Here is a 24,270-nt window from a genome sequence, read left to right on the forward strand (position 1 = left end):
ATCAACCTACACGTTTCCCATGTCCTTCATATGTGTTTCACTACAACCTGAGAGCCATCAACCTACACGTTTCCCATGTCCATCATATGTGTTTCACTACAACCTGAGAGCCATCAACCTACACGTTTCCCATGTCCATCATATGTGTTTCACTACAACCTGAGAGCCATCAACCTACACGTTTCCCATGTCCGTCATATGTGTTTCACTACAACCTGAGAGCCATCAACCTACACGTTTCCCATGTCCTTCATATGTGTTTCACTACAACCTGAGAGCATCAACCTACACGTTTCCCATGTCCCTCATATGTGTTTCACTACAACCTGAGAGCCATCAACCTACACGTTTCCCATGTCCATCATATGTGTTTCACTACAACCTGAGAGCCATCAACCTACACGTTTCCCATGTCCATCATATGTGTTTCACTACAACCTGAGAGCATCAACCTACACGTTTCCCATGTCCATCATATGTGTTTCACTACAACCTGAGAGCATCAACCTACACGTTTCCCATGTCCATCATATGTGTTTCACTACAACCTGAGAGCATCAACCTACACGTTTCCCATGTCCTTCATATGTGTTTCACTACAACCTGAGAGCCATTAACCTACACGTTTCCCATGTCCATCATATGTGTTTCACTACAACCTGAGAGCCATCAACCTACACGTTTCCCATGTCCGTCATATGTGTTTCACTACAACCTGAGAGCATCAACCTACACGTTTCCCATGTCCGTCATATGTGTTTCACTACAACCTGAGAGCCATCAACCTACACGTTTCCCATGTCCATCATATGTGTTTCACTACAACCTGAGAGCATCAACCTACACGTTTCCCATGTCCATCATATGTGTTTCACTACAACCTGAGAGCATCAACCTACACGTTTCCCATGTCCATCATATGTGTTTCACTACAACCTGAGAGCCATCAACCTACACGTTTCCCATGTCCATCATATGTGTTTCACTACAACCTGAGAGCCATCAACCTACACGTTTCCCATGTCCGTCATATGTGTTTCACTACAACCTGAGAGCCATCAACCTACACGTTTCCCATGTCCATCATATGTGTTTCACTACAACCTGAGAGCATCAACCTACACGTTTCCCATGTCCATCATATGTGTTTCACTACAACCTGAGAGCCATCAACCTACACGTTTCCCATGTCCATCATATGTGTTTCACTACAACCTGAGAGCCATCAACCTACACGTTTCCCATGTCCATCATATGTGTTTCACTACAACCTGAGAGCATCAACCTACACGTTTCCCATGTCCATCATATGTGTTTCACTACAACCTGAGAGCATCAACCTACACGTTTCCCATGTCCTTCATATGTGTTTCACTACAACCTGAGAGCATCAACCTACACGTTTCCCATGTCCATCATATGTGTTTCACTACAACCTGAGAGCCATCAACCTACACGTTTCCCATGTCCATCATATGTGTTTCACTACAACCTGAGAGCATCAACCTACACGTTTCCCATGTCCATCATATGTGTTTCACTACAACCTGAGAGCCATCAACCTACACGTTTCCCATGTCCATCATATGTGTTTCACTACAACCTGAGAGCATCAACCTACACGTTTCCCATGTCCATCATATGTGTTTCACTACAACCTGAGAGCCATCAACCTACACGTTTCCCATGTCCATCATATGTGTTTCACTACAACCTGAGAGCATCAACCTACACGTTTCCCATGTCCTTCATATGTGTTTCACTACAACCTGAGAGCATCAACCTACACGTTTCCCATGTCCTCATATGTGTTTCACTACAACCTGAGAGCATCAACCTACACGTTTCCCATGTCCGTCATATGTGTTTCACTACAACCTGAGAGCATCAACCTACACGTTTCCCATGTCCATCATATGTGTTTCACTACAACCTGAGAGCATCAACCTACACGTTTCCCATGTCCGTCATATGTGTTTCACTACAACCTGAGAGCCATCAACCTACACGTTTCCCATGTCCATCATATGTGTTTCACTACAACCTGAGAGCATCAACCTACACGTTTCCCATGTCCATCATATGTGTTTCACTACAACCTGAGAGCATCAACCTACACGTTTCCCATGTCCTTCATATGTGTTTCACTACAACCTGAGAGCCATCAACCTACACGTTTCCATGTCCATCATATGTGTTTCACTACAACCTGAGAGCATCAACCTACACGTTTCCCATGTCCATCATATGTGTTTCACTACAACCTGAGAGCATCAACCTACACGTTTCCCATGTCCATCATATGTGTTTCACTACAACCTGAGAGCATCAACCTACACGTTTCCCATGTCCATCATATGTGTTTCACTACAACCTGAGAGCATCAACCTACACGTTTCCCATGTCCATCATATGTGTTTCACTACAACCTGAGAGCATCAACCTACACGTTTCCATGTCCATCATATGTGTTTCACTACAACCTGAGAGCCATCAACCTACACGTTTCCCATGTCCATCATATGTGTTTCACTACAACCTGAGAGCATCAACCTACACGTTTCCCATGTCCATCATATGTGTTTCACTACAACCTGAGAGCCATCAACCTACACGTTTCCCATGTCCATCATATGTGTTTCACTACAACCTGAGAGCATCAACCTACACGTTTCCCATGTCCATCATATGTGTTTCACTACAACCTGAGAGCATCAACCTACACGTTTCCCATGTCCATCATATGTGTTTCACTACAACCTGAGAGCCATCAACCTACACGTTTCCCATGTCCATCATATGTGTTTCACTACAACCTGAGAGCATCAACCTACACGTTTCCCATGTCCATCATATGTGTTTCACTACAACCTGAGAGCATCAACCTACACGTTTCCCATGTCCATCATATGTGTTTCACTACAACCTGAGAGCCATTAACCTACACGTTTCCCATGTCCATCATATGTGTTTCACTACAACCTGAGAGCATCAACCTACACGTTTCCCATGTCCCTCATATGTGTTTCACTACAACCTGAGAGCCATCAACCTACACGTTTCCCATGTCCATCATATGTGTTTCACTACAACCTGAGAGCCATCAACCTACACGTTTCCCATGTCCCTCATATGTGTTTCACTACAACCTGAGAGCATCAACCTACACGTTTCCCATGTCCATCATATGTGTTTCACTACAACCTGAGAGCCATCAACCTACACGTTTCCCATGTCCATCATATGTGTTTCACTACAACCTGAGAGCCATCAACCTACACGTTTCCCATGTCCCTCATATGTGTTTCACTACAACCTGAGAGCATCAACCTACACGTTTCCCATGTCCCTCATATGTGTTTCACTACAACCTGAGAGCCATCAACCTACACGTTTCCCATGTCCCTCATATGTGTTTCACTACAACCTGAGAGCATCAACCTACACGTTTCCCATGTCCATCATATGTGTTTCACTACAACCTGAGAGCATCAACCTACACGTTTCCCATGTCCGTCATATGTGTTTCACTACAACCTGAGAGCCATCAACCTACACGTTTCCCATGTCCATCATATGTGTTTCACTACAACCTGAGAGCCATCAACCTACATGTTTCCCATGTCCATCATATGTGTTTCACTACAACCTGAGAGCATCAACCTACACGTTTCCCATGTCCATCATATGTGTTTCACTACAACCTGAGAGCCATCAACCTACACGTTTCCCATGTCCATCATATGTGTTTCACTACAACCTGAGAGCCATAACCTACACGTTTCCCATGTCCATCATATGTGTTTCACTACAACCTGAGAGCCATCAACCTACACGTTTCCCATGTCCATCATATGTGTTTCACTACAACCTGAGAGCATCAACCTACACGTTTCCCATGTCCTTCATATGTGTTTCACTACAACCTGAGAGCATCAACCTACACGTTTCCCATGTCCGTCATATGTGTTTCACTACAACCTGAGAGCCATCAACCTACACGTTTCCCATGTCCATCATATGTGTTTCACTACAACCTGAGAGCATCAACCTACACGTTTCCCATGTCCATCATATGTGTTTCACTACAACCTGAGAGCCATCAACCTACACGTTTCCCATGTCCATCATATGTGTTTCACTACAACCTGAGAGCATCAACCTACACGTTTCCCATGTCCATCATATGTGTTTCACTACAACCTGAGAGCCATCAACCTACACGTTTCCCATGTCCATCATATGTGTTTCACTACAACCTGAGAGCATCAACCTACACGTTTCCCATGTCCGTCATATGTGTTTCACTACAACCTGAGAGCCATCAACCTACACGTTTCCCATGTCCGTCATATGTGTTTCACTACAACCTGAGAGCATCAACCTACACGTTTCCCATGTCCGTCATATGTGTTTCACTACAACCTGAGAGCATCAACCTACACGTTTCCCATGTCCATCATATGTGTTTCACTACAACCTGAGAGCATCAACCTACACGTTTCCCATGTCCATCATATGTGTTTCACTACAACCTGAGAGCATCAACCTACACGTTTCCCATGTCCCATCATATGTGTTTCACTACAACCTGAGAGCCATTAACCTACACGTTTCCCATGTCCATCATATGTGTTTCACTACAACCTGAGAGCCATCAACCTACACGTTTCCCATGTCCGTCATATGTGTTTCACTACAACCTGAGAGCCATCAACCTACACGTTTCCCATGTCCATCATATGTGTTTCACTACAACCTGAGAGCCATTAACCTACACGTTTCCCATGTCCATCATATGTGTTTCACTACAACCTGAGAGCCATTAACCTACACGTTTCCCATGTCCTTCATATGTGTTTCACTACAACCTGAGAGCCATTAACCTACACGTTTCCCATGTCCATCATATGTGTTTCACTACAACCTGAGAGCCATCAACCTACACGTTTCCCATGTCCATCATATGTGTTTCACTACAACCTGAGAGCCATCAACCTACACGTTTCCCATGTCCTTCATATGTGTTTCACTACAACCTGAGAGCCATCAACCTACACGTTTCCCATGTCCATCATATGTGTTTCACTACAACCTGAGAGCCATTAACCTACACGTTTCCCATGTCCTTCATATGTGTTTCACTACAACCTGAGAGCCATTAACCTACACGTTTCCCATGTCCATCATATGTGTTTCACTACAACCTGAGAGCATCAACCTACACGTTTCCCATGTCCATCATATGTGTTTCACTACAACCTGAGAGCATCAACCTACACGTTTCCCATGTCCGTCATATGTGTTTCACTACAACCTGAGAGCCATCAACCTACACGTTTCCCATGTCCATCATATGTGTTTCACTACAACCTGAGAGCATCAACCTACACGTTTCCCATGTCCATCATATGTGTTTCACTACAACCTGAGAGCCATTAACCTACACGTTTCCCATGTCCATCATATGTGTTTCACTACAACCTGAGAGCATCAACCTACACGTTTCCCATGTCCATCATATGTGTTTCACTACAACCTGAGAGCATCAACCTACACGTTTCCCATGTCCATCATATGTGTTTCACTACAACCTGAGAGCCATCAACCTACACGTTTCCCATGTCCATCATATGTGTTTCACTACAACCTGAGAGCCATCAACCTACACGTTTCCCATGTCCATCATATGTGTTTCACTACAACCTGAGAGCATCAACCTACACGTTTCCCATGTCCGTCATATGTGTTTCACTACAACCTGAGAGCCATCAACCTACATGTTTCCCATGTCCTTCATATGTGTTTCACTACAACCTGAGAGCCATCAACCTACACGTTTCCCATGTCCATCATATGTGTTTCACTACAACCTGAGAGCATCAACCTACACGTTTCCCATGTCCATCATATGTGTTTCACTACAACCTGAGAGCATCAACCTACACGTTTCACATGTCCGTCATATGTGTTTCACTGTTTTATGTGGCATTTTCTTTTGCAGAGATTTAGCAATTTGGTTCCACCAAAACACAAGGGCACCGTCTCTGGGCTTAGCCCCGCCCAAGACGATTGTGATTGGTTTAAAGAAATGCAAACAACGCAGAGCGTGTTTTCCCCCCTAGCCAGACTCTCTCCAGCGCTGGTACAGCATTAGTCTGGCAGCCAGACTCTCTCCAGCGCTGGTACAGCGTTAGTCTGGCAGCCAGACTCTCTCCAGCGCTGGTACAGCGTTAGTCTGGCAGCCAGACTCTCTCCAGCGCTGGTACAGCGTTAGTCTGGCAGCCAGACTCTCTCCAGCGCTGGTACAGCGTTAGTCTGGCAGCCAGACTCTCTCCAGCGCTGGTACAGCGTTAGTCTGGCAGCCAGACTCTCTCCAGCGCTGGTACAGCGTTAGTCTGGCAGCCAGACTCTCTCCAGCGCTGGTACAGCGTTAGTCTGGCAGCCAGACTCTCTCCAGCGCTGGTACAGCGTTAGTCTGTCAGCTAGACTCTCTCCAGCGCTGGTACAGCGTTAGTCTGGCAGCCAGACTCTCTCCAGCGCTGGTACAGTGTTACTCTGGCAGCCAGACTCTCTCCAGCGCTGGTACAGTGTTACTCTGGCAGCCAGACTCTCTCCAGCGCTGGTACAGCGTTAGTCTGTCAGCTAGACTCTCTCCAGCGCTGGTACAGCGTTAGTCTGGCAGCCAGACTCTCTCCAGCGCTGGTACAGTGTTACTCTGGCAGCCAGACTCTCTCCAGCGCTGGTACAGTGTTAGTCTGGCAGCCAGACTCTCTCCAGCGCTGGTACAGCATTAGTCTGGCAGCCAGACTCTCTCCAGCGCTGGTACAGCGTTAGTCTGTCAGCCAGACTCTCTCCAGCACTGGTACTGTACAGCGTTAGTCTGGCAGCCATACTCTCTCCAGCGCTGGTACAGCAACACTACCAATTCACTTCAATTGTTTTGGAGAATGCTGCAATGCTGTTGTTTTGACCTTCAATTGGCAAGGGGCTGAGTAGATAATGACAGATCTGCAGCTGCTACTTACGGGTTGTCCTTTAGTCCCCTGGTATCCTTGTAGCCCTGGCAGTCCCATCCCACCCCTGAAGCCCCTCTTCCCTGGGGGTCCAACCTGGCCTCGAAGACCCCGCTCACCCTGGATGGATCAATTAATTAATTAATTAATTAATTAATTAATTAACGATGGAGTGATTGGTGTGCAGGTAAAGTATTTCAAGTCGTGATCCTAATACAGGAATTGCATAGTAACACACAGAGTAAGCTATTGCCCACTAGCAACGACAGTAAATCGTTACAGTTATCGTGCGTTTATCATTTTGTTTGCCTTCATAGAGTGTTAACATACCACTTTTCCCTCTCACCTTTAGCCCAAAGGTCCCCTGCTCGCCGCGAAGTCCAGGAACACCAGTTTTACCACGTGGACCAGCACTGCCGGGAAGACCAACCACCCCGTCATCACCATGCTCTCCCTACAGACACATCGAGAAAGTGAGGAGAAGAGTGGCACTAACTAATCCATCAAACAAACGGCAAATCTTTGTTTTAAAGGAAGATAGGTTAAGAAGTGATATTTATTTTGTAGGCGTATATTCCTTTGTCTCACCGGCATGCCTTTGCTGCCATCCTTCCCAGGGACTCCATCCTGCCCGGGCACACCCTCCTGCCCCTCTCGGCCCACCACACCTCTGGGACCAGGGAAACCAAGCACACCCTGAGGAGAATAGAGGGGAGGAGCTCATCAGAAACCTACACACTAATACAACCACACCCTGAGGAGAATAGAGGGGGCGGAGCTCATCAGAAACCTACACACTAATACAACCACACCCTGAGGAGAATAGAGGGGGGAGCTCATCAGAAACCTACACACTAATACAACCACACCCTGAGGAGAATAGAGGGGAGGAGCTCATCAGAAACCTACACACTAATACGCAGCAGGAGAGTATGTGTTATCGTCTTCTCTTCTCTCTTAACTTGAGAAAATCTGTCAATTAAATTTCAGTTTTTTTCTGTGTAGGTTAGGTCTTTATGACTTTCTTTGTCTTTGCCTTGTTTTCAAGAGTTTGAGTCTAGAACAGCATTTAGAGTGATAACAGAGTGAGTCTAGAACAGCATTTAGAGTGATAACAGAGTGAGTCTAGAACAGCATTTAGAGTGATAACTGAGAGTGAGTCTAGAACAGCATTTAGAGTGATAACTGAGAGTTTGAGTCTAGAACAGCATTTAGAGTGATAACTGAGAGTGAGTCTACTCTAGAACAGCATTTAGAGTGATAACTGAGAGTGAGTCTACTCTAGAACAGCATTTAGAGTGATAACTGAGAGTGAGTCTACTCTAGAACAGCATTTAGAGTGATAACTGAGAGTGAGTCTACTCTAGAACAGCATTTAGAGTGATAACTGAGAGTGAGTCTAGAACAGCATTTAGAGTGATAACTGAGAGTTTGAGTCTAGAACAGCATTTAGAGTGATAACAGAGTTTGAGTCTAGAACAGCATTTAGAGTGATAACTGAGAGTGAGTCTACTCTAGAACAGCATTTAGAGTGATAACTGAGAGTGAGTCTAGAACAGCATTTAGAGTGATAACAGAGTTTGAGTCTAGAACAGCATTTAGAGTGATAACTGAGAGTGAGTCTACTCTAGAACAGCATTTAGAGTGATAACTGAGAGTGAGTCTAGAATAGCATTTAGAGTGATAACTGAGAGTGAGTCTACTCTAGAACAGCATTTAGAGTGATAACTGAGAGTTTGAGTCTAGAACAGCATTTAGAGTGATAACAGAGTTTGAGTCTAGAACAGCATTTAGAGTGATAACTGAGAGTGAGTCTACTCTAGAACAGCATTTAGAGTGATAACTGAGAGTGAGTCTAGAACAGCATTTAGAGTGATAACAGAGTTTGAGTCTAGAACAGCATTTAGAGTGATAACTGAGAGTGAGTCTACTCTAGAACAGCATTTAGAGTGATAACTGAGAGTTTGAGTCTAGAACAGCATTTAGAGTGATAACTGAGAGTGAGTCTACTCTAGAACAGCATTTAGAGTGATAACTGAGAGTTTGAGTCTAGAACAGCATTTAGAGTGATAACAGAGTTTGAGTCTAGAACAGCATTTAGAGTGATAACTGAGAGTGAGTCTACTCTAGAACAGCATTTAGAGTGATAACTGAGAGTGAGTCTAGAACAGCATTTAGAGTGATAACAGAGTTTGAGTCTAGAACAGCATTTAGAGTGATAACTGAGAGTGAGTCTACTCTAGAACAGCATTTAGAGTGATAACTGAGAGTTTGAGTCTAGAACAGCATTTAGAGTGATAACTGAGAGTGAGTCTACTCTAGAACAGCATTTAGAGTGATAACTGAGAGTGAGTCTAGAACAGCATTTAGCGTGATAACTGAGAGTTTGAGTCTAGAACAGCATTTAGAGTGATAACTGAGAGTGAGTCTAGAACAGCATTTAGAGTGATAACAGAGTTTGAGTCTAGAACAGCATTTAGAGTGATAACTGAGAGTGAGTCTACTCTAGAACAGCATTTAGAGTGATAACTGAGAGTTTGAGTCTAGAACAGCATTTAGAGTGATAACTGAGAGTGAGTCTACTCTAGAACAGCATTTAGAGTGATAACTGAGAGTGAGCCAAATGAATTGCAATGAAGTGGTACTTCAACAAACCCCAGAAATAAACATTGAAGCAGGTGTGGATGTACGGGCCTCGTTGTCTTACCAGTGACCCTCTGGTTCCTTTTTGACCTATATGTCCCTGCTTGCCTTTCTGACCCTGAGAGAGAGAGACAGAGACATACAGAGAGAGAGACATACAGAGAGAGAGACAGAGACATACAGAGAGAGAGACATACAGAGAGAGAGAGAGGGAGAGAGAGAGACAGACAGACAGAGAGAGAGAGAGAGAGAGAGAGAGAGAGAGAGAGGGAGAGAAACACACAGTCTTAAAGGTGCAGTAAGTAAGATTATTACTGTACCAGCATATATCTGCAGAGATTTGATAGGGTTGTTGATCAGTACCAAAAAAAGCAAAGTATTATTTCGCTTGGTGATTTATGACCTCTTCACTAGATGTTTCTGTTTGATCTCTGCACTAATTAGCTAGCTCACTTGAATATTGATGTTCCTTACAGACCACCAAGCTGTGCCAGAGACCTGTTGATGTTCCTTGGTCGCCAATAGAGGTGAGTAAAAGTCAGATGACTTAAGTGGCTTTTAAACATGAAGTCTGGATCATGTCAGGCTAGCAAGAGCAGGATATTTTCCGGTTTTACCTTTTTAAACATGAGGGGTCTTTGTTTAGAAACGACTGGATATGAGCCGTTTTTTCTGCCAGTGGGCGGGGGGGGGGGGGGTTGTGCGGTAGCATGTATCGATAACAAGAAATGTGATAGGAAACAGCTTTAGCGAATCTGTAACCAAACTCCATTCAAAAACATGCCGTTTTAACAGAGGGTGTTAAGGTACAGTCTGTAAAGGCTTCATTAAACTGTGGTGACAGTGTTAAGGTACAGCCTGTAAAGTAAACTGTGGTGACAGTGTTAAGGTACAGTCTGTAAAGGCTTCGCTTAGCAGATCTAAAGCCCACATGCCCAAATGCTTCTGTTTTGACATCCTTACTTGATCTCCTTTGGCCCCTTTAGGTCCTTGTTGCCCGCGAGCTCCAGGGTGTCCCTGAAATGTTAAGAAGATGCAATCCCATCATCAGGCGATAGACATCAGTTGAGGGTACAGCTGTCATGTCAATAAATCAATACGCCAACAGCTGATGAGTTATTGTTAAGCGATGACATCAGCCGAGAGAGAGTGCCTTCTGACCAGAGAACGAGAAGGTCTGGGACCAGGCCAGGTGCAACTCGTTAATGAAAGTTCAACACATTGGAGAAGCCGACGTGTGACATTAATGACAGCCAGTGTTGAGCAGGATTGCTGATGTAGGTCGTGTAAGTTCAGGACAGTAAGAAGAAGTCTCAGTCTTCATACTCACAGGTAGTCCAGGAGCCCCAGATTTGCCTCTCAGTCCGTCCACACCAACTTGACCCTGAAACAGAGTCAGAGTATTCACCTTATGTAGCCCCGCCCACTTGACCCATTGTGTCACTACTTCCTGTTCAACACGCTGGCTATTTTACCTGCTCAAACTAGTCGGACTCACCTGGTCAAACCTAGTTTGACTCACATTATGAGTCAGACTAGGTTTATGAGTCACAGGAAGTGTAAACACAATCAGAACTTCCGATTGTGTTTGCACTTCCTGTTAGTCTCTCAAGCCAGACTGTCTCTTCTACATGAGGGGAATATTAACACATAAACCCAAATAGATCATTCAGATGAGCCAGGCTGAGGGATGCTACTCACTATGTATCCTGGATCTCCTGATTCACCTCTCTCTCCTCTGTCACCAGGAGGTCCCTGATCAAACAGGAGATACGTGAGTCAAAGGCAGCTTATAGCTTGAGAACCATACAAGGAAGAGAACAGTGAGTGAGGAGGTCCTTACTATGTCACCCTGAGGACCAGGAGGACCTTCCACTTTGCCATCATCCCCCTGCTCGCCCTGCCAATGAAGAAGAACAAAACAGTGATGGAGATGTTTTATATCAGACAACGTGAGCCCCTCTAAACATACATAAGTTTCAATCCTAACATCTCACGGACGTTGGAAGGTTTAGATTGTGTATACCGATAAATCTCCTTTTGTATATTTCTGCCTTTGTGTAAAATAAAAGCCATGTTGTATTTACAGCATGTTGTCTTTGATGAGGACATTAAAAGCAGGCTTGATGAGTATAAAATGCTTACAGAGTCAGAGACAGGTCAATGCAGACAGTATGCAGCAGGTATCTGAAAAGATCTGAGGCTCTGACTGAAGATAAGACGCAAGGACGAAGATCAAACAGTGTTACACATAAAGTGAGCGAGGAGTACCTTTTCACCTTTTGGTCCTGGAGGCCCCATGGATCCCTGTGGTCCCTGGTGGCCCTGCAAAGATACACATAAACAATAAGGTTGAATGACTAATGAACACTTTATTTTTTTAGATTATTTTAATGAACACTTTATTTTTATAACTTATTTTAATGAACACTTTATTTTTTATAGATTATTTTAATGAACACTTAATTTTTTTAGATTATTTTAATGAACACTTAACATTGAGAAAGCCAAAGGGAGATGACATGCAACAAAGGTCCTGGGTGGGATTACGTGATGCATGCCGAGACAGCTGAGCCACTAGCCTGGTAAAAACCATCCTGATCATGTGACCTCACATTCTGTTTCACTCAGTCTGGACTCCAAGCCGTCCACAGCTATTTCAGTGGGCGGGAGTACTTGCCTTGACAGACAACTCCTTCAGCCAATCAGTGTTGCCAAATCCAATCCAAATCCACTCAGAAGAATGGCGAAAATGATGTATTTTCCGCTGCATACTTGTTCTTGTTTAATTGTTGTTATTGAGTCTATTTCTGCAATATAACTGCACTTACAGTATGGCTGTGTTTACTCAACTAACATTAGCGGTAGCGCTCGTTGCTCCGGGAGCCGCCATACTGTTTTGAGACCGGCGTCCCTGATTGGCCGGTAACTTTGTCAACTACGAGGCAGGTCCCTGATTGGCCCGTACAAACAAAAACGCAATGTGAGGTCACGTGATCAGGTTGGTTTACCAGAGACCCGTGACGTGACAGACATGTTCAATATCCAATATCTACATGGAGCCAACCTGTCAAAAGCTCTGGCTTTACAGTAACTCACCTCATAACCTGCAAGGCCAACTTCCCCCTGTTGACCCATTCGACCAGGAGCGCCCTAGAGAGAGTAACAGGTTGTAACAGAGTGACACTCTGGAGAGAGTAACAGGTTGTAACAGAGTGACACTCTGGAGAGAGTAACAGGTTGTAACAGAGTGACACTCTGGAGAGAGTAACAGGTTGTAACAGAGTGACACTCTGGAGAGAGTAACAGGTTGTAACAGAGTGACACTCTGGAGAGAGTAACAGGTTGTAACAGAGTGACACTCTGGAGAGAGTAACAGGTTGTAACAGAGTGACACTCTGGAGAGAGTAACATGTTGTAACAGAGTGACACTCTGGAGAGAGTAACAGGTTGTAACAGAGTGACACTCTGGAGAGAGTAACAGGTTGTAACAGAGTGACACTCTGGAGAGAGTAACAGGTTGTAACAGAGTGACACTCTGGAGAGAGTAACAGGTTGTAACAGAGTGACACTCTGGAGAGAGTAACAGGTTGTAACAGAGTGACACTCTGGAGAGAGTAACAGGTTGTAACAGAGTGACACTCTGGAGAGAGTAACAGGTTGTAACAGAGTGACACTCTGGAGAGAGTAACAGGTTGTAACAGAGTGACACTCTGGAGAGAGTAACATGTTGTAACAGAGTGACACTCTGGAGAGAGTAACAGGTTGTAACAGAGTGACACTCTGGAGAGAGTAACAGGTTGTAACAGAGTGACACTCTGGAGAGAGTAACAGGTTGTAACAGAGTGACACTCTGGAGAGAGTAACAGGTTGTAACAGAGTGACACTCTGGAGAGAGTAACAGGTTGTAACAGAGTGACACTCTGGAGAGAGTAACAGGTTGTAACAGAGTGACACTCTGGCGAGAGTAACAGGTTGTAACAGAGTGACACTCTGGAGAGAGTAACAGGTTGTAACAGAGTGACACTCTGGAGAGAGTAACAGGTTGTAACAGAGTGACACTCTGGAGAGAGTAACAGGTTGTAACAGAGTGACACTCTGGAGAGAGTAACAGGTTGTAACAGAGTGACACTCTGGAGAGAGTAACAGGTTGCCTCTTCAGTCACACTAGCAACAATTTTGAACATCAGACTTTCCTAGGAGGCTACGGTATCTAATGCCGGGATCAGACTATGCAATATTTGGTGTCTTTCTCGACGTCACCATGTCAGACTAGGCATGATGTCACCATGTCAGACTAGGCATGAGTCACCATGATGTCACCATGTCAGACTAGGCATGATGTCACCATGTCAGACTAGGCATGATGTCACCATGTCAGACTAGGCATGATGTCACCATGTCAGACTAGGCAGTCATGCTGCCATCAATTTGTGACGTGTCTTGGAGAGGCAGCACTACAAGTCGGAACCTGACCAGGGCTGCCAACTCTCACGCAGAACATCAGGAACGACCCGCATACCACGAGTCCATTGTCTCACCTAGTGACAAACACAACAAACAGGGCTGACAGCACACGGGCAGGCAAGACAGACAGCACTGTGTAGCAGCAGAAAGCAAGACATATAGGCTACAAAATCTATTAATACCCAGTATTTATAGCCTACAATATAATATATTTTGTAGCCTACATTTGTCGCTTTCCAGGGTCCTACAGCATCTCTCCCTCTCCTCTCCTCACACGAGGAACCAGGAGTGAGTGAGTTGCTATGGTTATGGGGGATGCTCTGTGTCTGCCCCCGAAAACAAGCTCAAATCAAAAGGCAGCCCTGGTACGCGTCGTAATAGATGTCAAACTAGGCGAGACAATATCAAAAAGACTGGCATGAGGTGTCCCAAACGCCAAGACGCTGGTCTTTGATGATGTCACACTACAAGACGCTGGTCTTTGATGATGTCACACTACAAGACGCTGGTCTTTGATGATGTCACACTACAAGACGCTGGTCTTTGATGATGTCACACTACAAGACGCTGGTCTTTGATGATGTCACACTACAAGAGGTCGTTCCCGACGTTCATATCCAGGCCGAGGCTGGGAATGTGTCGGCCGTGCTGAAATCATCCTAATATCGGGCTGAATTTGTGTAGTCTGAGCCCAGCATATAGTTTTGTACTTATATATATAAAGTACATATATATATATATTGTACTTGTGATTTCAAACATCATTGATAAATATCTGTAGCATTATTCGTCTATTTTACCACATGTCCAATGGTTCCTCTGGAACCCTTAGGCCCGACGAACCCTGGTGGTCCTGTCTTCCCCACGAGTCCAGTCTCCCCAAGGTGACCCAGGTGACCTTTGGCCCCCTACACATACACAAAAAAGGCTCACAGAACTCTCGATGACAAGACTACTGATGCTACTGAGTGAACATATTAGCAAAAAAACTGGTGACAGAAATGATTTAAGGTTGTTTACCTTTGGTCCTAGTTTTCCTCTTTCTCCTATCTTGCCAGATTTACCCTCTTGACCCTACAGAAAGACAACAAGGCAACAGCTAAAGGTGTGGTTTCAGAGTCAATGATGCGTGTGTGTGTGTGTGTGTGTGTGTGTGTGTGTGTCTGCGCGTGTGTGCGTGTGTGTGTCTGCGCGCGTGCGTGTGTGTGTGTGTGTGTGTGTGTCTGCGCGTGTGTGCGTGTGTGTGTGTGTGTGTGTGTCTGCGCGCGTGCGTGTGTGTCTGTGCGCGTGCGTGTGTGTGTCTGCGCGCGTGCGTGTGTGTGTGTGTGTGTGTGTGTGTCTGCGCGCGTGCGTGTGTGTGTGTGTGTCTGTGCGCGTGCGTGTGTGTGTGTCTTCGCACGTGCGTGTGTGTATGAATGTTAACAACAAGATAGGTCACTTACTCTGACGCCAGTGAGTCCATGATTTCCAAGTGGGCCTTCTTTTCCCTTTAGTCCAGTTTCACCCTTGTCCCCTTTGTCGCCCTCCTGACCCAGGTCACCTTTTTCACCCTAGATAGACACAACAAAATACCACTACATTTAGACTTCTTTTAAAGCCTTAATGTGTAGAAAGCTGTTGAGCAGTAGCAACAGCGGCCTCTGCTGCCACAAGTGATAATTACAGTATACTAATAAATGCTACACCTCTGTGTTTGTACGTTCAGATATATCCAGTTTCTCTAACCCAGTGGTGCCCAATTTGGGACTCTTCTATCTACGATTAACGTTAATTTTGTGCAGCTGGTATTCTCTCTCCCCGACTCTATCACACGGGTGTGAGGCATTGCTATTTGAGGATTGATTGCTCCTGATTGGTTGGCTGAATCACCTGGTTGGGGGGTGAGCTCTGATATTTGATCCCTCCCCAGTCACTGGCTTTACACCAGCTCAGCAAGATGGACAGATCATCATCACGGCAGTGGCACACTGACAAAAGAAAGTTTAGGACGGAGTGGCAAGACGAGTATTTTTTTACCAAAGTAAATTCAACAGCGGTTTGTCTCATTTGCAGACAGAGAGTGGCTGTTTTGAAAGAGTACAATATACGTTGCCACTACGAAACTGACTTTCAAAGTACCTTGAGGATTTTTCAAGTTGTGAATTAAGTCAAATTTCTCTCTTGATTACAAAGGTGGAAAATACAACTGTTTTTAACTGGGTGTTTACTTATTAAATGTTTAAGCTCCCCACAAATGCAGATGTTTTTTTAAATATATATAACCAATTGCAAATTATTACAATTACCAAACAGATAAAAAGTAGATTATTATATTGAAATGTTATTTTAGATTTAGAATGTTAATTTTCTATAAAACACAATACATTTTAATGTAATTCCACAACGTTTATTTTTGGCACTCGGCCCTCCACCCAGATTGAGTTTTGGCCCTTCATGGGAAATAATTTGGGCACCCCTGCTCTAACCTCTCTGCACTGTTTAGAACTGATTGACTTGGGTAGATCCAAATATACCTACATGTTGTTGTTGATTTGTTTTATCCCATTTTCTCCCCAATTGTACTTCGCCAATTATTCCCCCTGCTGCTCCACCCTCTGCTGATCTGGGGAGAGCCGAAACTAGCACCATGCTTCCTCCGACACATGAGCAGTAGCCAGACGCTTCTTTTCACTTGACAGCTGGAGCTTCACCGGTAGGACGTAGCACGTGGGAGGATCACGCTATTCCCACCAGTTCCCTTCTCTCTGAACAGGCGCCCCGACCGACCAGAGGAGGCGCTAGTGCAGCGACCAGGACAAATACACTCAAACCCGGACCCCCGTTGTTTTGACTTGTTTTATTGAAGAATAGCGCAGCTAATTAAGCGATGCTAACTCAGAGCGATAAACACATTTCACTCCTATACAGTCTTCACAATAAAAGCGTCCCATTACTTTGTTAGCAGGAAGCTTTGAATATGAAGGAGTTGCAGCAGGAGTGGGGATGAGAGGTGCCATTCTCCCTATTAGAATTCAATGTACCGTCAAACTGATTTAGAAGCTGTTATAATAGTTACCTACATTAACTACAATATTCAGAAAGGGAAGGGTGAGTTTTTACTGACCCCTACAGGTAGTAGTCAGTAGTGTGCGTTGTGAGTAGTTTGTAATCATCCAAGACATGTAGGGGAAACACCTTACCTTGACTCCATCAGGACCAGCTTGACCAGCCTCCCCCTCCAGGCCTGGCTCTCCCTGCACACACACAGACGCACGCACACGCACACGCACACGCACACACACACACACACAGTTTAAAGTCTGACTCACTGGAAGCAGACTGTGGGGATAAGCTCTGCTATTGGCTGTGACCATTTCAGTCGGAGCTCCCTGCATGTTGCTCTCAAATGCCTCCGCAACAACAACAACGCTAACTAGCTAGCTAGCTAGCTAGCTAACTAGCAGCGTACACGCTGAAAATGGCCAGTTTTGACACAGATTTGGATTGTGCAATAAAGCAGTCCTGCTTGGTACTTTGGGTGGATGGTTGTAAAGGATAACAGAGCATTGTTCCTGCTAGCCCAGAGTGAGAGTAAGAGCAGCCAGACTCTCTCCTGCGCGGGACAAGCAGGACGACACCACCGATGACTAATTAAGAGCAGCAGCTTGTAGCTCGTAGCAACGCAAAATATCTGATAGATGAAAGCTGATACATACCCGCTGTCCTATCAGTCCCTGCTCGCCAATGTTCCCAACGAGTCCCATGGCTCCCTGACACACACACACACACACACACACACACACACACACACACACACACACACACACACAGACATGCACACACACACACACACACATCACACACACAGACACACACACACACACACACACAGATCAAGAGAAAGACAGTATATTTTGTTTAACATGACAGCATACATCTTAAATGATGGCCCACATTTATAACAAAGTGCTCATTTAGCCCATTGATACCTGATGCAGCATTTGTGTGTGTATCCCTTTAAGATGCGGTTCGCGGAAATTGAGTGTTCAAGCTGTCACAGAGTGTTCCGGGGCTGATCAAAAGAACTGTGTCCCTGCTGGTGGCTTATAGAGAGATAGTGTTTACACTGTGCCCCCTGCTGGTGGCTTATAGAGAGGTAGTGTTTACACTGTGCCCCCTGCTGGTGGCTTATAGAGAGGTAGTGTTTACACTGTGTCCCTGCTGGTGGCTTATAGAGAGGTAGTGTTTACACTGTGCCCCCTGCTGGTGGCTTATAGAGAGGTAGTGTTTACACTGTGCCCCCTGCTGGTGGCTTATAGAGAGGTAGTGTTTACACTGTGTCCCTGCTGGTGGCTTATAGAGAGGTAGTGTTTACACTGTGTCCCTGCTGGTGGCTTATAGAGAGGTAGTGTTTACACTGTGCCCCCCGAGCATAGAGAGGTAGTGTTTACACTGTGCCCCCTGCTGGTGGCTTATTAGGTAGTGTTTACACTGTGTCCCTGCTGGTGGCTTATAGAGAGGTAGTGTTTACACTGTGCCCCTGCTGGTGGCTTATAGAGAGGTAGTGTTTACACTGTGTCCCTGCTGGTGGCTTATAGATAGGTAGTGTTTACACTGTGTCCCTGCTGGTGGCTTATAGAGAGGTAGTGTTTACACTGTGTCCCTGCTGGTGGCTTATAGAGAGGTTGTGTTTACACTGTGCCCCTGCTGGTGGCTTATAGAGAGGTAGTGTTTACACTGTGCCCCTGCTGGTGGCTTATAGAGAGGTAGTGTTTACACTGTGTCCCTGCTGGTGGCTTATAGAGAGGTAGTGTTTACACTGTGCCCCCTGCTGGTGGCTTATAGAGAGGTAGTGTTTACACTGTGCCCCCTGCTGGTGGCTTATAGAGAGGTAGTGTTTACACTGTGCCCCTGCTGGTGGCTTATAGAGAGGTAGTGTTTACACTGTGCCCCCTGCTGGTGGCTTATAGAGAGGTAGTGTTTACACTGTGCCCCTGCTGGTGGCTTATAGAGAGGTAGTGTTTACACTGTGTCCCTGCTGGTGGCTTATAGAGAGGTAGTGTTTACACTGTGCCCCCTGCTGGTGGCTTATAGAGAGGTAGTGTTTACACTGTGTCCCTGCTGGTGGCTTATAGAGAGGTAGTGTTTACACTGTGCCCCTGCTGGTGGCGTATAGAGAGGTAGTGTTTACACTGTGTCCCTGCTGGTGGCTTATAGAGAGGTAGTGTTTACACTGTGCCCCTGCTGGTGGCTTATAGAGAGGTAGTGTTTACACTGTGTCCCTGCTGGTGGCTTATAGAGAGGTAGTGTTTACACTGTGCCCCTGCTGGTGGCTTATAGAGAGGTAGTGTTTACACTGTGTCCCTGCTGGTGGCTTATAGAGAGGTAGTGTTTACACTGTGCCCCCCGAGCATAGAGAGGTAGTGTTTACACTGTGTCCCTGCTGGTGGCTTATAGAGAGGTAGTGTTTACACTGTGCCCCTGCTGGTGGCTTATAGAGAGGTAGTGTTTACACTGTGCCCCTGCTGGTGGCTTATAGAGAGGTAGTGTTTACACTGTGTCCCTGCTGGTGGCTTATAGTGAGGTAGTGTTTACACTGTGCCCCCCGAGCTCATTCACACAACATTCAGTCAACAATGAAACTACACACAAACGACACACACTACTGAGGGGCCACCACCTCTATCACAGCCTGCTCATCTGTGTGTGTGCATCCAAGTGTGTGTGTGTGTGTGTGTGTGTGTGTGTGCAGTGCACATGCATATATAATGCATGCATACTAAACCTTGATGTGAATTGCTATCCTAGGCTATTGCAAAATATATATAAATATTGCTATATAATGAAAAACGTTGTTGCCACTATGTGTCACCTTCTCCCCTGGCTCGCCGTGCAGGCCTGGTTCGCCCACGTTGCCCGGAGGACCCTGAGACATGAGCAGGAAAGAGAAGGAGAGAGGAGAGGGTTCAATGACTTGGTCCATTGAAGGCTAAGGACTCTTTGGCTTCAGATACAATGCATCATGGGTGATTTCCAGGGAAAGAAGGGAGAGGTGAGAGAGAGAGAGGGAGAGAGAGAGAGAGAGAGAGAGAGAGGGAGAGAGAGACAGAGAGAGAGAGAGAGAGAGGGGGAGAGAGACAGAGAGAGAGACAGAGAGAGAGGACTGGTAATGTAGGTTAATTAGTTTAATAGGACAGATTACTTGAATCAGAGAGCATTAATGATTCATTGGAGTAAGGTGAACAGATGTCTCCCTGGCACAGTGCCAACAAGCTAGGCACATATTTAACCATTTAGAGAGAGAGAGAGAGAGAGAGAGAGAGTGTGTGTGTGTGTGTGTGTGTGTGTGTGTGTGTGTGTGTGTGTGTGTGTGTGTGTGTGTGTGTGTGTGCGTGCGCGTGCGCGTGCGTGCGTGTGTGTGCGTGCGTGCATGCGTGTGTGTACTTATGTATGTGATTATGGGTGTGTCCATTGACTCTGCAAGTGTGTGTTTGCTCCCTCTCTCACCTTCAAACCAATGTCTCCAAGCAGTCCCACAGTCCCTGGTGGCCCAGATGGTCCCTACGGACGACAACACAGACACTGAGATGACAGTCAGACAAAAAAGAAACCAGTGCAATTTCATACTAATGACCATCAGAGCCCATTTACCACTATGCAATTATGAAACAAAGAAAAAAGGGAGGCTCTGGCTGATGTGGATTGCGAATCCAGTTTCTCTGTCTCGATGTGTTTGAATCCAGTTTCTCTGTCTCGATGTATTTGAATCCAGTTTCTCTGTCTCGATGTATTTGAATCCAGTTTCTCTGTCTCGATGTATTTGAATCCAGTTTCTCTGTCTCCATGTAATTGAATCCAGTTTCTCTGTCTCGATGTATTTTGAATCCAGTTTCTCTGTCTCGATGTATTTTGATTTGAATCCAGTTTCTCTGTCTCGATGTATTTGAATCCAGTTTCTCTGTCTCGATGTATTTGAATCCAGTTTCTCTGTCTCGATGTGTTTGAATCCAGTTTCTCTGTCTCGATGTGTTTGAATCCAGTTTCTCTGTCTCGGATGTGTTTGAATCCAGTTTCTCTGTCTCGATGTATTTGAATCCAGTTTCTCTGTCTTGGTGTATTTGAATCCAGTTTCTCTGTCTCGATGTATTTTGAATCCAGTTTCTCTGTCTCGATGTATTTGAATCCAGTTTCTCTGTCTCGATGTGTTTGAATCCAGTTTCTCTGTCTCGATGTATTTGAATCCAGTTTATCTGTCTCGATGTATTTGAATCCAGTTTATCTGTCTCGATGTGTTTGAATCCAGTTTCTCTGTCTCGATGTGTTTGAATCCTGTTTCTCTGTCTCGATGTATTTGAATCCAGTTTCTCTGTCTTGGTGTATTTGAATCCAGTTTCTCTGTCTCGATGTATTTTGAATCCAGTTTATCTGTCTCGATGTGCTTGAATCCAGTTTCTCTGTCTCGATGTGTTTGAATCCAGTTTCTCTGTCTCGATGTGTTTGAATCCAGTTTTTCTGTCTCGATGTGTTTGAATCAAGTTTCTCTGTCTCGTGCATTTGAATGACAGTTGCTCCTTGGTTGATTCTTCTCACCCAATCTAAACAATAGTTAGGTTGTACTTGAGGACACCTGTGTGATCTCTTTCACTGTGAGTCCACACAAGTTACACACAAGCAGAGCTTGGAAACAGTTTAGTCTACTGCAGAGGTTTTCAAAGTCGGGGGCGGGCCTCCCCAGGGGGGCTCCAAGCAGTTTCAGGGGAGCCTCAAGCTGTGTCTGGGGGGAGGCCAACAGTCTCAGACTTTGAAAACCCCTGGTCTACTGTATCAAGACAGTTGCACAGTCTGGGAAATAGAGACGGATGAGGAGGAAGGCAAAGAGATCATCATGGACAACTAAATCAGAGATGTATCGTCCAACATTTTCATATCGGTGGGTCCATAGCTTTAGAAGGGTTTCACACTATGCAGAGATTCCCCTCTAACGGCCACATCTCTTTTCCCAGGGATTTCACTGATGCAGCACTTCTCCAAGTGAGCGGTGTCTCTCATGCGTCCAGTCACCCAGTTAGCCAGCTAGCCTGCTGCTTGCTGTATGAGCTGTGTCTCAGCTAGCCAGCTAGCCTGCTGCTTGCTGTATGCTTGCCTGCCACTCCAGAACAGATGTGTGAAGGAGGAGACAATTCCCTGGCTGCCACGCAGGAAACATCGAAGACAAGCTAATATGTTTTTAATAGACGGTAATATATGTCTTATAAACTAGCTGCTGGCTGTGCTGACAGGGCTGTCCACAGACAATCAGGCCCAAAGAGCTTCTAATAAATCTAGTAAGGTTGGTTAGAAGACGGGAGAGGAAAAAGTTGACGATGGATTGATGGTAAGTTGGAGGCAGAAGATTGTGAAAGTTTGGGCCGTGATTGAGAGAGCAGGATGAGAGAGGAAGGTAAGAGATAAGAGACACAGGGGGAAGTATTCACCTTATTATTTGCCCATATAAGGACGCTTCTGCATGACGTCATTTTGTAATCGTCTTTCCATTTTAGACACGGAAGTAGATGACGCCTACCGTAGTCATTTTCAGACTTGCCAAAAAGTTGTTTTCAACCAAAAAAACAAACTGTTGTAAAGTTTTAATCTTTTTTCGCCTATTTAGAAATATTTAACGAGCAGTGAGGACTGAGAGCGCTGGCTGTGTGACGGGTCGGACTAGCTAGTATCTGTCAACCCCTACTGTAGGCTACTGTAGGCTACTGTAGGCTACTGGAGGCTACTGTAGGCTACTGGAGGCTACTGGCAGTGAGAAAACACTGTCGACGTGCTTTTGTAACTAACGATAAATGCCGACCGGGTACAGCTATCGGCTCCTCGCAGCAGTAACGCTATGAACATGTCACTGAAGTTGGCCGCAGTGTAGCAAACTTCATTCATACTGACGTTTTGTTTTGAAATTGGCCGCCAACTAGCGCTGAAACGGAAGAACAAATACAATTGTGTCTAACACGGAAGAGAGAAAAAGTGGGCGTGGTGAATAAGGTGAATAAAGATGCTGAGAAGATGGACAAACAAGAGAAAGAGACTTTGAACTTTGATGTTCTTTAAAGTCCCTGGAAACCAAAAATAAATGTTTTGAGTTTGTCACACCACAGAAAAATGTGTTGTTAACCACGCAGCAAAATTTGTACAATTAAATATTTCGCCCAAGTAAAATTACGTTTCAAAATCATGAAAAAAAGCTGTATTTTCTGCTCTGAAACTGTGGGGGCGTGTCTGCTGAAGTGCTCACCAGTGCTCCGCCTCCTCCCCTCCCCCCTCCAGTGCTGCGTATCTTGATACATTCTGATGCATGTTTTGAAATGCCAGGGTAGAGGCACTTGAGTCTTTATAGTGTTAGGGGAGGGGCCATACTAAGTCTTTATAGTGTTAGGGGAGGGGCCATACTAAGTCTTTATAGTGTTAGGGGAGGGGCCATACTAAGTCTCTCCATTGTCATATAGTCCGGAATTTACGGTAAATCCAAAATTCAGTGCTAGATGATGCTAAGACTTTTCACATCTTTTCAGCAACTCATTTCTAACATGTCGAAGGTGTTAAGAAACACATCTCTGAATTTGGCTTCCAGGGACTTTAATGAAACATCTACTTTAATAGACAGTTAAAAATATATGATATATATAAACAGAAACATGGCAGCACAGTCCCTACCCAGTCAACACACACATACCAACACACCAGCACAACAACAGCAATAACAAGACATCATACACAGATAGCAGAAAGAAGATGGGGGTCTTACCGGTTCACCAGCTATTCCCTTGTCCCCTGGAGGTCCTGAGGGCCCTTGGACACCCTGGAGATAGAGGGGAGGGATCAATTAGTTTAGAATAGACATACAGTACACGCTAGGGATGGGGCCGATCCGATCCAATATCGGTATCGGGTGCCGATACTGGCATAATTCACGGATCGGAATCCAAAAATAAATAAATATATACATATATATATATATATATTTATTTATTTACCCGATACCGATATTGGATCGGAATATATATATATATTTTGCAATTCCAGCGCGGGCCGCACAGGCCGTAATTTGCCCATGTATAATAGTATCCTTCTTTGCCTTGTATATTTTCTTAATTTTGTCTGCTTTTTGCAAGGTATATTT

The 24,270-nt window shown here is 45.1% G+C and overlaps 1 protein-coding gene across 1 annotated transcript in view; it reads right to left on the reverse strand.

Moving 5' to 3' along the window:
* Positions 1 to 24,270, reverse strand: part of col27a1a (collagen, type XXVII, alpha 1a) — a gene marked incomplete at its 5' end in the record, with an annotated part of 167,936 nt that overhangs the window by 11,460 nt on the left and 132,206 nt on the right. The window contains 18 exons of the mRNA XM_083657807.1: positions 7,029 to 7,136; positions 7,363 to 7,470; positions 7,605 to 7,712; positions 9,724 to 9,777; positions 10,623 to 10,676; positions 10,990 to 11,043; positions 11,361 to 11,414; positions 11,503 to 11,559; positions 11,931 to 11,984; positions 12,759 to 12,812; positions 14,927 to 15,034; positions 15,147 to 15,200; positions 15,569 to 15,676; positions 17,306 to 17,359; positions 17,822 to 17,875; positions 19,978 to 20,031; positions 20,613 to 20,666; positions 23,896 to 23,949. Coding sequence (XP_083513933.1) covers positions 7,029 to 7,136; positions 7,363 to 7,470; positions 7,605 to 7,712; positions 9,724 to 9,777; positions 10,623 to 10,676; positions 10,990 to 11,043; positions 11,361 to 11,414; positions 11,503 to 11,559; positions 11,931 to 11,984; positions 12,759 to 12,812; positions 14,927 to 15,034; positions 15,147 to 15,200; positions 15,569 to 15,676; positions 17,306 to 17,359; positions 17,822 to 17,875; positions 19,978 to 20,031; positions 20,613 to 20,666; positions 23,896 to 23,949 — 1,245 coding nt within the window. The remainder of the gene's footprint in view (positions 1 to 7,028; positions 7,137 to 7,362; positions 7,471 to 7,604; positions 7,713 to 9,723; positions 9,778 to 10,622; positions 10,677 to 10,989; positions 11,044 to 11,360; positions 11,415 to 11,502; positions 11,560 to 11,930; positions 11,985 to 12,758; positions 12,813 to 14,926; positions 15,035 to 15,146; positions 15,201 to 15,568; positions 15,677 to 17,305; positions 17,360 to 17,821; positions 17,876 to 19,977; positions 20,032 to 20,612; positions 20,667 to 23,895; positions 23,950 to 24,270) is intronic.

This window comes from Poromitra crassiceps (assembly GCF_964638095.1).
Source record: "Poromitra crassiceps genome assembly, chromosome: 21".
NCBI lineage: Eukaryota > Metazoa > Chordata > Actinopteri > Beryciformes > Melamphaidae > Poromitra > Poromitra crassiceps.